Consider the following 13747-nt stretch of genomic DNA (forward strand, 5'->3'; position numbering starts at 1 on the left):
GAAAATAGGAATTTAATACCTACCGGTACTTACTTTTCTCGTAGTCCGTAGGGGATACTGGGCGCCCGCATCTGTGCTTCATTTGTTTTCCTTAAAGCTTTTTTGTTGTATATCTTGGTTGGGTCTGCTGTTGCTGTTTCTTGTTTCAAGTTGTGGTTAGCATGGATATCCTTTTGTTGTGTTGTGTGCTGGTTTGGTAATCACCACTTTTCTTGTCTATTTTCCTTCTCTCAAAGTATGTCCGTCTCCTCGGGCACAGTTTTTTCCTAGACAGAGTCTGCAAGATGGGCATAGAGGGGAGGAGCCAGCACACGCTGAAGAATTTTTAAAGTGCCAGGCTCCAATGGACCCCATCTATACCCCATGGTACCAAGACCATCCCAGTATTCCCTACCGGACTATGAGAAAAGGAAGTACCGGTAGGTATTTAAATTTCCTATTTTTTTAGGGCAACTGTCTGTATATACAAGTTGTACTTTAAGCGTTTGACTGTATCGTATGTCTTGATGTTCTCTGCAAACCAGATCACTAGCTCTGCATGATGTTGTAGCAGCAAGGGGAACACGTTTGCTAAATAGAAATATGCAGAAGGGATATTTTAACCTTAAAGAATCGTCTTTCTGGTCTGTAATTCCTTCTCCAACAGTTTTGTTATCTTGCTTTCTTTTGCTATGGGGCGGGAAAAGGTTTCCCTGTGGGAAATGTTTTCAACATTCTGGGGCAGATGTATTAAGCCTGGAGAAGTGATAAAGCAGTGATAAGTGGAAGGTGATTGATGCACCAGCCAATCATAACGGGTTTGAAAAATGACAGGAGCTGATTGGCTGGTGCGTTTATCACCTTCCACTTATCACTGCTTTATCACTTCCCCAGGCTTAATACATCTGCCCTAAAGTTCTGTAAATATATACATACTCCAGCAGCGCCAAGGACTCTGCAAGTGTAAGTTGTATCTATTGTGCTTTGGTTATAATAAGAGTAAAGCAGTGCACATATAGAGAGGCATGTACTCTATCGTACGTCATTTGCTATAATGTGGTTCTTGTATGTTTAGGTGGAAATAAATTACAGTCAACTGGGGTCAAGCCTGAAGACGGCAAAATGAGTGACAGTGTTAAGGTCACCTCCAGCTCTAACGCGTATTCCGAAGACGCAAAGATGGATTCCGTGTCAGATGTGCACACCCTTGGCTCCCTGCACAGTGATGTCCAGCCCGTGGGGCACGATTACGTGGAAGAGGTACATGTTCTATTCCTCCTCATTGTACGCTAGAGGTTACACAGTGCATTCTGCTTTGTCTGCCGTCACGGTTATTACACGCAACCTAGCTTGAGGCAGAACTACAATGTTATCTTGTGCCTTAAGGAAATGGAATTTTCTTGGAGCTTTCAAAACACCATATTGCATTGCATTTATCCTCCCAGGCTTCCTACCCACGTAGTATATGGCAGCTGGCACGAAGTAGCCCACTCTTCTTCCTTTAATAACACTTCAGTGCCATCAAAGAAGTCAGAACCTTAATCAGAAATGTTCCTTCTCATTTCCACACTACTTGCGCTCTGTATATAGCAGCAGTCATTCTGTGCAAGCGTTGGTATGCCCAGCTTGTGCCTGACGTCATGGAGATGGTGTCTGTTATGGATCTCCATGAGCCCTATGTAGATAGTAGTCAAAATGGGAGTGGGTGTATGCATGTGGTGCTTTAGTGAAGCTATAAGCGTTGCAAACATATCCCCGCTCCCTCTGTTCAAGTGGGCTGTGTATTGAGGAGAGTGAGATGGGGGGGCCGTGTATTGAGGAGAGAGGGGTGGGGGCGTGTATTGAGGAGAGTGTGATGGGGGGGCCGTGTATTGAGGAGAGAGTGATGGGGGGGCCGTGTATTGAGGAGAGAGTGATGGGGGGGGGGGCTGTGTATTGAGGAGAGAGTGATGGGGGGGGGCTGTGTATTGAGAGAGTGATGGGGGGGGGGGGCTGTGTATTGAGCAGAGTGATGGGGGGGGGGGCTGTGTATTGAGGATAGAGTGATGGAGGGGTGGTGTATTGAGGAGAGAGCGATGGGGAGCGGTGTATGGAGGAGAGAGCGATATGGGGGGCGCTGTATGGAGGAGAGAGCGATGGGGAGGCTGTGTATTGAGGAGAGAGTGCTAAGGGGGGGGCTGTGTATTGAGAGTGTGATGGGGCCATGTATTGAGGAGAGAGTGATGGGGGGGTGTATTGAGGAGAGAGTGATGGGGGGGGGGCGTGTATTGAGGAGAGAGTGATGGGGGGGGGGCGTGTATTGAGGAGAGAGTGATGGGGGGGCCGTGTATTGAGGAGAGAGTGATGGGGGGGCCGTGTATTGAGGAGGGAGTGATGGGGGGGGGGCTGTGTATTGAGTGACGGGGGGGGGGGGGGGGGGCTGTGTATTGAGTGATGGGGGGGCTGTGTATTGAGAGTGATGGGGGGGCTGTGTATTGAGAGTGATGGGGGGGCTGTGTATTGAGAGTGATGGGGGGGCTGTGTATTGAGAGTGATGGGGGGGCTGTGCATTGAGAGTGATGGGGGGGCTGTGCATTGAGAGTGATGGGGGGGCTGTGCATTGAGAGTGATGGGGGGGCTGTGCATTGAGAGTGATGGGGGGTGCTGTGCATTGAGAGTGATGGGGGGTGCTGTGCATTGAGAGTGATGGGGGGTGCTGTGCATTGAGAGTGATGGGGGGGGGGCTGTGCATTGAGAGTGATGGGGGGGGGGGGGCTGTGCATTGAGAGTGATGGGGGGGGGGGCTGTGCATTGAGAGTGATGGGGGGGGGCTGTGCATTGAGAGTGATGGGGGGGGCTGTGCATTGAGAGCGATGGGGGGGGCTGTGCATTGAGAGTGATGGGGGGGGGCTGTGCATTGAGAGTGATGAGGGGGGGCTGTGCATTGAGAGTGATGAGGGGGGGGGGCTGTGCATTGAGAGTGATGAGGGGGGGGGCCTGTGCATTGAGAGTGATGAGGGGGGGGCCTGTGCATTGAGAGTGATGAGGGGGGGGGCTGTGCATTGAGAGATGTGGGGTGGGCTGTGTATTGAGTGATGTGGGGTGGGCTGTGTATTGAGTGATGTGGGGTGGGCTGTGTATTGAGTGATGGGGGGTGGGCTGTGTATTGAGTGATGGGGGGTGGGCTGTGTATTGAGTGATGGGGGGTGGGCTGTGTATTGAGTGATGGGGGGTGGGCTGTGTATTGAGTGATGGGGGGTGGGCTGTGTATTGAGTGATGGGGGGTGGGCTGTGTATTGAGAGTGATGGGGGGTGGGCTGTGCATTGAGAGTGATGAGGGGGGGGCTGTGCATTGAGAGTGATGGGGGGGGGGGCCTGTGTATTGAGAGTGATGGGGGGGCGTGTATTGAGGAGAGAGTGATGGGGGGGGCGTGTATTGAGGAGAGAGTGATGGGGGGGGGGGGGGGCGTGTATTGAGGAGAGAGTGATGAGGGGGCCGTGTATTGAGGAGAGTGTGATGGGGGGGGCGTGTATTGAGGAGAGAGTGATGGGGGGGGGGCGTGTATTGAGTGATTGGGGGGGGGGGGGGGCTGTGTATTGAGGATAGTGATGGGGGGGCCGTGTATTGAGGACAGTGATGGGGGGGGGGGGGGGGGGGGGGGCTGTGTATTGAGAGTGATGGGGGGTGGGCTGTGTATTGAGAGTGATGGGGGGGGCCGTGTATTGAGGAGAGAGTGATGGGGGGGGCTGTGTATTGAGAGTGATGGGGGGGGCTGTGTATTGAGAGTGATGGGGGGGCTGTGTATTGAGAGTGATGGGGGGGGCTGTGTATTGAGAGTGATGGGGGGGCTGTGTATTGAGAGTGATGGGGGGGCTGTGTATTGAGAGTGATGGGGGGGCTGTGTATAGAGAGTGATGGGGGGGCTGTGTATAGAGAGTGATGGGGGGGCTGTGTATAGAGAGTGATGGGGGGGCTGTGTATAGAGAGTGATGGGGGGGCTGTGTATAGAGAGTGATGGGGGGGCTGTGTATAGAGTGATGGGGGGGCTGTGTATAGAGTGATGGGGGGGCTGTGTATTGAGAGTGATGGGGGGGCTGTGTATTGAGAGTGATGGGGGGGCTGTGTATTGAGAGTGATGGGGGGGGTTGTGTATTGAGGAGAGAGTGATGGGGGGTGGTGTATGGAGGAGAGAGCGATGTGGAGGGGGCGGTGTATTGAGGAGAGAGTGCTGGGGGGGGCTGTGTATTGAGAGAGTGATGGGGCTGTGTATTGAGGAGAGAGTGATGGGGGGGCTGTGTATTGAGAGTGATGGGGGGGCTGTGTATTGAGAGTGATGGGGGGGCTGTGTATTGAGAGTGATGGGGGGGCTGTGTATTGAGTGATGGGGGGGCTGTGTATTGAGAGTGATGGGGGGGCTGTGTATTGAGAGTGATGGGGGGGCTGTGTATTGAGAGTGATGGGGGGGCTGTGTATTGAGAGTGATGGGGGGGGTTGTGTATTGAGGAGAGAGTGATGGGGGGTGGTGTATGGAGGAGAGAGCGATGTGGAGGGGGCGGTGTATTGAGGAGAGAGTGATGGGGGGGCTGTGTATTGAGAGTGATGGGGGGGCTGTGTATTGAGAGTGATGGGGGGGCGGTGTATTGAGAGTGATGGGGGGGCTGTGTATTGAGAGTGATGGGGGGGGTTGTGTATTGAGGAGAGAGTGATGGGGGGTGGTGTATGGAGGAGAGAGCGATGTGGAGGGGGCGGTGTATTGAGGAGAGAGTGATGGGGGGGCTGTGTATTGAGAGTGATGGGGGGGCTGTGTATTGAGAGTGATGGGGGGGCGGTGTATTGAGAGTGATAGGGGGGGCGGTGTACTGAGAGTGATAGGGGGGGCGGTGTATTGAGGAGAGAGTTGTGGGGGCCGTGTATTGAGGAGAGAGCGATGGGGGGGGGGGGGCTGTGTATTGAGAATAGAGCGATGGGGGGGCTATGTATTGAGGAGAGAACGAAAGGGGGGCTTTGTATTGAGGGGAGAGCGATGGGGGGCTGTGTATTGAGGAGAGAGCGATGGGGGTTGGTGCTGTGTATTCTGTAGAGTAATATGTGGACTGACTGACAAGTGAAGGCTGTGCATTGGGAAGGGAGAGGGATCAGTGCGAGCGGTGCATTGGAGAGGGATGAGCTGGGCTGTGCATTTGGGAGAGAGGACAGGAAGGAGAGGGGTGGTGCATTTGGGGGTGGGGGTAGCACATTGTGGAGGGAGAAGGACAGGAAGTGGAGGGTAATGCATTTGGGGTTGGGGCAGCACATTGTGGAGAGAGAAGGATGGGAAGGGGGTGGTAGCATCGCATTTGGGATGGAGAAGAAGGATGGGCAGTGGGGAGGGAGAAGGACAAGGGGGGAGCAGTGCATTAGGAAGGGAGAAGAACGGGAGGGGGTATGCATTTTGTGGAGGGAGCGGTGCAGTTGCGAGAGATGAGAGGGATAAGAGGGGGCAGTGCACTGTTACATAATCATCATGCAGTTTACAGGTAAAGAAATGTTATTATTATTTGCTTGTAGTTCCTATGATTGACTGCATGCTAGTTTATCTTGTGGCTGACAAAGTTTCAGAAACGTTTTTATAATGCTATGCTAAGGCCTTAAGGCCCATACACACTAGCCTAGCCCACCAACTCCGATATTGGCATACACACGTGCCGATGCCAGCGGGAAAGGGAGCGGCGGCAGGGGGAACAGAACCCATGCTGCGTCTGCAGCATGGCTGTCGTTATCGAGGACCTCCGTCGTCTGTACATGTTCAGCCCAGAGAGGGGGTTGTTAACGATGGGCGGGAGCACGCATCATTAATGACATTGTACACACTGGACGAGATTGTAAAAGATCTCGCACAGATTGGCCCTTCTGAGTGAGATCTTTTACTTTTCTCCTCTAGTGCGTTTGGGGCTTACAGTCTGCATGTAGGCAAGCGGTTCACCCCTCAGCTCTCGTGTGGTGAGCCCATCACTTGGCTGGCTTCTCTCTGTGACTGGAGGTTTGCTTCCACCTCAGACCTCCGGTTGAGCGTCAATCTTAAATCGGGAACACTTTATTGAAACCCTCTACCAGATGGTTTTTCACCTCCAGCCCCCCTCTCTGCATATCGACAGCCTCAATAATTATATGGCAAATGATGCCAATTTTCCTGGCTAGAGAGTGGGGGGGTGTGTCCGTCTTTCTCCAATGAACTTCAAACGAGCCAGTAGGAAGCGCATAAAGCAAGCATGTCCAAACTGCGGCCCTCCAGCTGTTGTGACACTACATATCCCAGCATGCCCTGACACAGTTTTGCCATCCGAGAATGCTAAAGCTGTGTCAGGGCATGCTGGGATGTGTAGTTTCTCAACAGCTGGAGGGCCGCAGTTTGGACATGCCCGGCATAAAGCTTCAGTTGGGCCCCAACAACCCTGTCCCCCCCAATGGTTTCAGAGAAAGAGATTCACTGTTTAAAAACCCCACGTTAATGAATGTTGCAGGAACTTAATGTTTTAGCCACTTAGTTTGTTTGATTAATTTTTAGGTTCGAAATGATGAAGGGAAAGTGATACGATTCCACTGCAAGCTGTGCGAGTGCAGTTTTAATGATCCAAATGCCAAGGAGATGCATCTAAAAGGAAGGCGACATCGGCTGCAGTACAAGGTTAGTTCCGGGAAAGGGTTTTACACTCTTCCAGTCAATGGTCTTAGTGACTAAATGATGAAACGAGCCTTTACAATAGGACGTATCCATGCAGCAGAAACCTAGAACTACTGTGTTTTAAACAGAAAAAAGTCAATCCAGATTTGCAAGTGGAAGTGAAGCCCAGCATTCGAGCCAGGAAGCTTCAGGAGGAGAAGATGCGGAGGCAGATGCAGAAAGAGGAGTATTGGCGAAGGCGAGAGGAAGAGGAGCGGTGGAGAATGGAAATGAGGTGAGAGCAGAGGTCCTGTAACAGTACAAAAATGTATTTATTTCTTCGTCCACAGGGACATTGGGTAATGCCCGGAGTCCGCCTGGGCACCAAACAGTGAAATACAGAATACATATCATACAAATGATAACTAAAAGTATGCAGTTGATAACGGGTGGATATACTCCGCTTTGAGTTTTATATCTTGTGTCCCCGTAAGGGTTCTTCATACAAGACGAGGATGCTTTTGTTGCTGCCAGTGGAGTAGTGTGCCATGGCAACCAGTTAGCTTTGACGTAACCATTTATCAAAATATTAGAAAAAAAACAGAACAGGACAAGTGTCCCTCACTGATTTTCTTCTGGCGCTAATTACAATTAATACTTAGTTTAATAGTGAAACATAGCAGCTGAGTAAGACAACTTGCTAAGTTGCCAACAATTTAGAACTAATAAAAAGTACATAAAAATCAGTTTATGTTCAATAATCTTTAAAAAGTAACAGATTCTAACAAGCAAGCACCGTGACGTGGAGAGAGTCTTTTGGAGGTTTTACCAACAGGGTTCCATACCAGCGATTACCTGTCCTCCGGAGCAGTGCAATCTGTCAACAGAACGATAGTCTTCTAATCAGCTTCACAAGTACATTTTACCTATTTGTGCACAATCATTATATGGACCCTGTCTACAGAATATTTCAGGAACCAGCACATGGGTAATTATACATTACCATCTCCCTAAGCTTTTTATTATAAAGCTGTGACCACTTTTTGCGGGACTTTTTTAAATTAATCACTGGGACGCCAGTGTTGTTAATTTTACTTACCAAACCGAACCAACCAACTAGTTTTAATATATTGTGTGTTATACCAATTATTGTGGTTAATACAGATTAGATATTTGTTGCAAAGTATATGCTGCTTGTTTGTTAGAATCTGTTACTTTTTAAAGATTATTGAATATAAACTGATTTTTATGTACTTTTGGAGTCTTACTGAGTCAATTACTTTACATGACAGACTGCACACTCTAGCTTGAATACAGTGTACATTTAGCGCAGAGTTTTCTTTTTCTTTTTTATAGTAACCATTTACAGGTTGAGTATCCCATATCCAAATATTTCGAAATACGGAATATTCCGAAATACGGACTTTTTTTAGTGAGAGTGAGATAGTGAAACCCTTGTTTTTTGATGGCTCAATGTACACAAACTTTGTTTCTCTGACGTCCTAGTGGATGCTGGGAACTCCGTAAGGACCATGGGGAATAGAGGGGCTCCGCAGGAGACTGGGCACTCTAAAAGAAAGATTAGGTACTATCTGGTGTGCACTGGCTCCTCCCTCTATGCCCCTCCTCCAGACCTCAGTTAGATTTCTGTGCCCGGCTGAGCTGGATGCACACTAGGGGCTCTCCTGAGCTCCTAGAAAGAAAGTATATGTTAGGTTTTTTATTTTACAGTGAGACCTGCTGGCAACAGGCTCACTGCAACGAGGGACTAAGGGGAGAAGAAGCGAACCTACCTGCTTGCAGCTAGCTTGGGCTTCTTAGGCTACTGGACACCATTAGCTCCAGAGGGATCGACCGCAGGACCCGTCCTTGGTGTTCGTTCCCGGAGCCGCGCCGCCGTCCCCCTTACAGAGCCAGAAGCATGAAGATGGTCCGGAAAATCGGCGGCAGAAGACTTCAATCTTCACCAAGGTAGCGCACAGCACTGCAACTGTGCGCCATTGCTCCTCATACACACTTCACACTCCGGTCACTGAGGGTGCAGGGCGCTGGGGGGGGGGGGCGCCCTGAGCAGCAATAAAAACACCTTGGCTGGCAAAATAATCACAATATATAGCCCCAGAGGCTTTATATGTGATAATTACCCCTGCCAGAATCCATAAAAAAAGCGGGAGAAAAGTCTGTGAAAAAGGGGCAGAGCTATCTCCCTCGGCACACTGGCGCCATTTTCTCTTCACAGTGTAGCTGGAAGACAGCTCCCCAGGCTCTCCCCTGTAGTTTTCAGGCTCAAAGGGTTAAAAAGAGGGGGGGGCACTAAATTTAGGCGCAATATTGTTTATACAAGCAGCTATTGGGGAAAATTCACTCAGTGATAGTGTTTATCCCTACATTATATAGCGCTCTGGTGTGTGCTTGCATACTCTCTGTCTCCCCAAAGGGCTGTGTGGGGTCCTGTCCTCAGTCAGAGCATTCCCTGTGTGTGTGCGGTGTGTCGGTACGGCTGTGTCGACATGTTGGATGAGGCTTATGTGGAGGCGGAGCAGATACCGATAAATGGGATGTCGCCCCCTGTGGGGCCGACACCAGAGTGGATGGATAGGTGGAAGGTATTAACCGACAGTGTCAACTCCTTACATAAAAGGCTGGATGACGTAACAGCTGTGGGACAGCCGGCTTCTCAGCCCGCGCCTGCCCAGGCGTCTCAAAGGCCATCAGGGGCTCAAAAAAACGCCCGTTACCTCAGATGGCAGACACAGATGTCGACACGGAGTCTGACTCCAGTGTCGACGAGGTTGAGACATATACACAATCCACTAGGGACATCCGTTGCATGATCTCGGCAATAAAAATTGTGTTACACATTTCTGACATTAACCCAAGTACCACATAAAAGGGGTTTTATGTTTGGGGAGAAAAAGCAGCCGGTGTTTTGTTCCCCCATCAGATGAGTGAATGAAGTGTGTGAAAAAGCGTGGGTTCCCCCGATAAGAAACTGGTAATTTCAAAAAAATTACTGCTGGCGTACCCTTTCCCGCCAGAGGATAGGTCACGTTGGGAGATATCCCCTAGGGTGGATAAGGCGCTCACACGTTTGTCATAAAAGGTGGCACTGCCGTCTTAGGATACGGCCACTTTGAAGGAGCCTGCTGATAAAAAGCAGGAGGCTATCCTGAAGTCTGTATATACACACTCAGGTATTATACTGAGACCTGCAATTGCCTCAGCATAAATAGTGCTGCTGCTGCAGCAGGGTCTGATACCCTGTCAGATAATATTAATACCCTAGACAGGGAGAATATGGTGCTACATAGAGCATATTAAAGACGTAGTCTTATATATGAGGGATGCACAGAGGGATATTTGCCGGCTGGCGTCCAGAATTAATGCAAGGTCCGTTCTGCCAGGAGGGTATTAGAGACCCGGCAGTGGACAGGTGATGTTGACTTTAAAAGGCACATGGAGATTATGCCTTATAAGGGTGAGGAATTGTTTGGGGATGGTCTCTGGAACCTTGTATCCACAGCAACAGCTGGGAAGAAAAATTTCTACCTCAGGTTTCCTCACACCCTAAGAAAGCACTGTATTATCGGGTACAGTCCTTTCGGCTTCAGAAAAGCAAGGGGGTCAAAGGCGCTTCCTTTCTGCACAAGGGAAGAAGGAAAAAGCTGCACAGACAGCCAGTTCCCAGGATCAAAAATCCTCCCCCGCTTCCTCTGAGTCCACAGCATGACGCTGGGGCTCCACAGACAGGTGCGGTGGGGGCGCGTCTCGGGAACTTCAGGGACCAGTGGGCTTGCCCACAGGTGAATCACTGGGTTCTGCAAGTAGTATCACAGGGATACAAGCTGGAGTTCGAGGCGACTCCCCCTCGCCGTTACCTCACATCAGCCTTGCCTGCTGCCCTCGGATATAGGGAGTTAGTACTGGCGGCAATTCACAAGCTGTACTTCCAGCAGGTGAAATCAAGGTACCCCTCCTTCAACAAGGCCGGGGTTACTATTCCAAAAATGTTGTGGTACCGAAACCAGACGGTTCGGTGAGACCCATTCTAAAATTGAAATCCTTGAACACTTATATACGAAGGTTCAAGTTCAAAATGGAATCGCTCAGGGCGATTATTGCAAGCCTGGAGAATTTCAGGGTATCACTGGACATCAAGGATGCTTACCTGCATGTCCCTATTTACCCTCCTCACCAGGCGTACCTCAAAATTGTGGTACAGAATTGTCATTACCAATTCCAGACGTTGCCGTTGGTCTGTCCCCGGCACCGAGGGTATTTACCAAGGTAATGGCCGAAAGAATTATCCAGTACTTGGACAATCTCCTTATAAAGGCGAGGTCCAGGGAGCAGTTGTTTGTCAGAGTAGCACTATCTCGGGAAGTGCTACAACAGCACGGCTGGATTCTGAATATTCCAAAGTCGCAGCTGGTTCCTACGACGCATCTACTGTTCCTGGGGATGGTTCTGGACACAGAACAGAAAAAAGTTTCTCCCGCAGGAGAAAGCCAAGGAGCTGTCATCTCTAGTCAGAGGCCTCCTGAAACCAAAACAGGTGTCGGTGCATCACTTCACGCGAGTCCTGGAAAAAATGGTAGCTTCCTACGAAGCAGTTCCATTCGGCAGGTTCCATGCAAGAACTTTTCAGTGGGACCTCTTGGACGGGATCGCATCTTCAGATGCATCGGCTGATAACCCTGTCTCCAAGGACCAGGGTGTCTCTGCTGTGGTGGCTGCAGAGTGCTCATCTTCTAGAGGGCCGCAGATTCCGCATACAGGACTGGGTCCTGGTGATCACGGATGCCAGCCTTCGAGGCTGGGGGGCAGTCACACAGGGGAAAAAAAAAAAAAATTTCCAAGGACTTTGGTCAAGTCAAGAGTCGTCCCTACACATAAATATTCTGGAACTGAGGGCCATTTACAATGCCCTAAGTCAGGCAAGACCTCTGCTTCAAAACCAGCCGGTACTGATCCAATCAGACAACATCACGGCAGTCGCCCATGTAAACCGACAGGGCGGCACAAGAAGCAGGATGGCGTGGCAGAAGCCACAAGGATTCTCCGATGAGCGGAAAATCACGTCTTAGCACTGTCAGCAGTGTTCATTCCGGGGGACAACTGGAAAGCAGACTTCCTCAGCAGACACGACCTACACCCGGGAGAGTGGGGACTTCATCCAGAAGTCTTCAAACTGTTGGTAAACCGTTGGGAAAGGCCACAGGTGGACATGATGGCGTCCCGCCTCAACAAAAAGCTAGAGAGATATTGCGCCATGTCAAGGGACCCTCAGGCGATAGCTGTGGACGCTCTAGTGACACCGTGGGTGTACCAGTCGGTTTATGTGTTCCCTCCTCTGCCTCTCATACCAAAGGTACTGAGAATAATAAGAAGGCGAGGAGTAAGAACGATACTCGTGGTTCCGGATTGGCCAAGAAGAGCTTGGTACCCAGAACTTCAAGAAATGATATCAGAGGACCCATGGCCTCTACCGCTCAGACAGGATCTGTTATAGCAGGGGCCCTGTCTGTTCCAAGACTTCCCGCGGCTGCGTTTGACGGCATGGCGGTTGAATTCCGGATCCTAAAGGAAAAGGGCATTCCGGAGGAAGTCATTCCTACGCTGATAAAAGCCAGGAAAGAAGTAACCGCAAACCATTATCACCGTATTTGGCGAAAATATGTTGCGTGGTGTGAGGCCAGGAAGGCCCCTACAGAGGAATTTCAGCTGGGTCGTTTTCTGCACTTCCTACAGTCAGGAGTGACTATGGGCCTAAAAATTGGGTTCCATTAAGGTCCAGATTTCGGCTCTGTCGATTTTCTTCCAGAAAGAACTGGCTTCACTGCCTGAAGTTCAGACATTTGTAAAGTGAGTGCTACATATTCAGCCCCTTTTGTGCCTCCTTTGGCACCTTGGGATCTCAACGTGGTGTTGAGTTTCCTGAAATCACATTGGTTTGAGCCACTTAAAACTGTGGATCTGAAATATCTCACGTGGAAAAAAGTGGTCATGTTATTGGCCTTGGCTTCGGCCAGGCGTGTGTCAGAATTGGCGGCTTTGTCATGTAAAAGCCCTTATCTGATTTTCCATATGGATAGGGCAGAATTGAGGACTCGTCCCCAGTTTCTCCCTAAGGTGGTATCCGCTTTTCACTTGAACCAACCTATTGTAGTGCCTGCGGCTACTAGGGGCTTGGAGGATTCCAAGTTACTGGACGTAGTCAGGGCCTTGAAAATTTATGTTTCCAGGACGGCTGGAGTCAGGAAAACTGACTCGCTTTTTATCCTGTAGGCACCCAACAAACTAGGTGCTCCTGCTTCTGAGCAGACTATTGCTCGCTGGATTTGTAGCACAATTCAGCTGGCGCATTCTGCGGCTGGATTGCCGCATCCTAAATCAGTAAAAGCCCATTCCACAAGGAAAGTGGGCTCATCTTGGGCGGCTGCCCGAGGGGTCTCGGCTTTACAACTTTGCAGAGCTGCAACTTGGTCAGGGGCAAACACGTTTGCTAAATTCTACAAATTTGATACCCTGGCTGAGGAGGACCTTGAGTTCTCTCATTCGGTGCTGCAGAGTCATCCGCACTCTCCCGCCCGTTTGGGAGCTTTGGTATAATCCCCATGGTCCTTACGGAGTTCCCAGCATCCACTAGGACGTCAGAGAAAATCCTTCCTTATTGTGTCAGCTCTTCCGGGCACAGTATCCTAACTGAGGTCTGGAGGAGGGGCATAGAGGGAGGAGCCAGTGCACACCAGATAGTACCTAATCTTTCTTTTAGAGTGCCCAGTCTCCTGCGGAGCCCGTCTATTCCCCATGGTCCTTACGGAGTTCCCAGCATCCACTACGGACTACGAGAAATAGATTTACCGGTGAGTAAAATCTTATTTTAATACACAGTTATTAAAAATATTGTATTAAATGACCTTCAGGCTGTGTGTATAAGGTGTATATGAAACATAAATGAATTGTGTGAATGTGGACACACTTTGATTAATGCACAAAGTTATAAAAAATATTGGCTAAAATTACCTTCAGGCTGTGTGTATAAGGTGTATATGAAACATAAATGCATTCTGTGCTTAGATTTAGGTCCCATCACCATGATATCTCATTATGGTATGCAATTATTCCAAAATACGGAAAAATCCCAT

The 13747-nt window shown here is 49.9% G+C and overlaps 1 protein-coding gene and 1 non-coding gene across 6 annotated transcripts in view; both read left to right on the forward strand.

Moving 5' to 3' along the window:
• The window catches only part of ZFR (zinc finger RNA binding protein), a 176985-nt gene that overhangs the window by 86655 nt on the left and 76583 nt on the right, over positions 1-13747 (forward strand). For all 5 annotated transcript variants that reach the window (XM_063960555.1, XM_063960523.1, XM_063960537.1 and 2 more), the window contains 3 exons: positions 1055-1239; positions 6504-6623; positions 6749-6894. In XM_063960555.1, the coding sequence (XP_063816625.1) occupies positions 1055-1239; positions 6504-6623; positions 6749-6894 (451 nt within the window). The remainder of the gene's footprint in view (positions 1-1054; positions 1240-6503; positions 6624-6748; positions 6895-13747) is intronic.
• LOC134932676 (small nucleolar RNA SNORA66) lies at positions 514-648 on the forward strand. The gene has a single exon (XR_010179446.1). It is a non-coding gene; the product is annotated as a small nucleolar RNA SNORA66 (small nucleolar RNA).

This window comes from Pseudophryne corroboree, chromosome 1 (genome assembly GCF_028390025.1).
Source record: "Pseudophryne corroboree isolate aPseCor3 chromosome 1, aPseCor3.hap2, whole genome shotgun sequence".
Classification (NCBI taxonomy): domain Eukaryota; kingdom Metazoa; phylum Chordata; class Amphibia; order Anura; family Myobatrachidae; genus Pseudophryne; species Pseudophryne corroboree.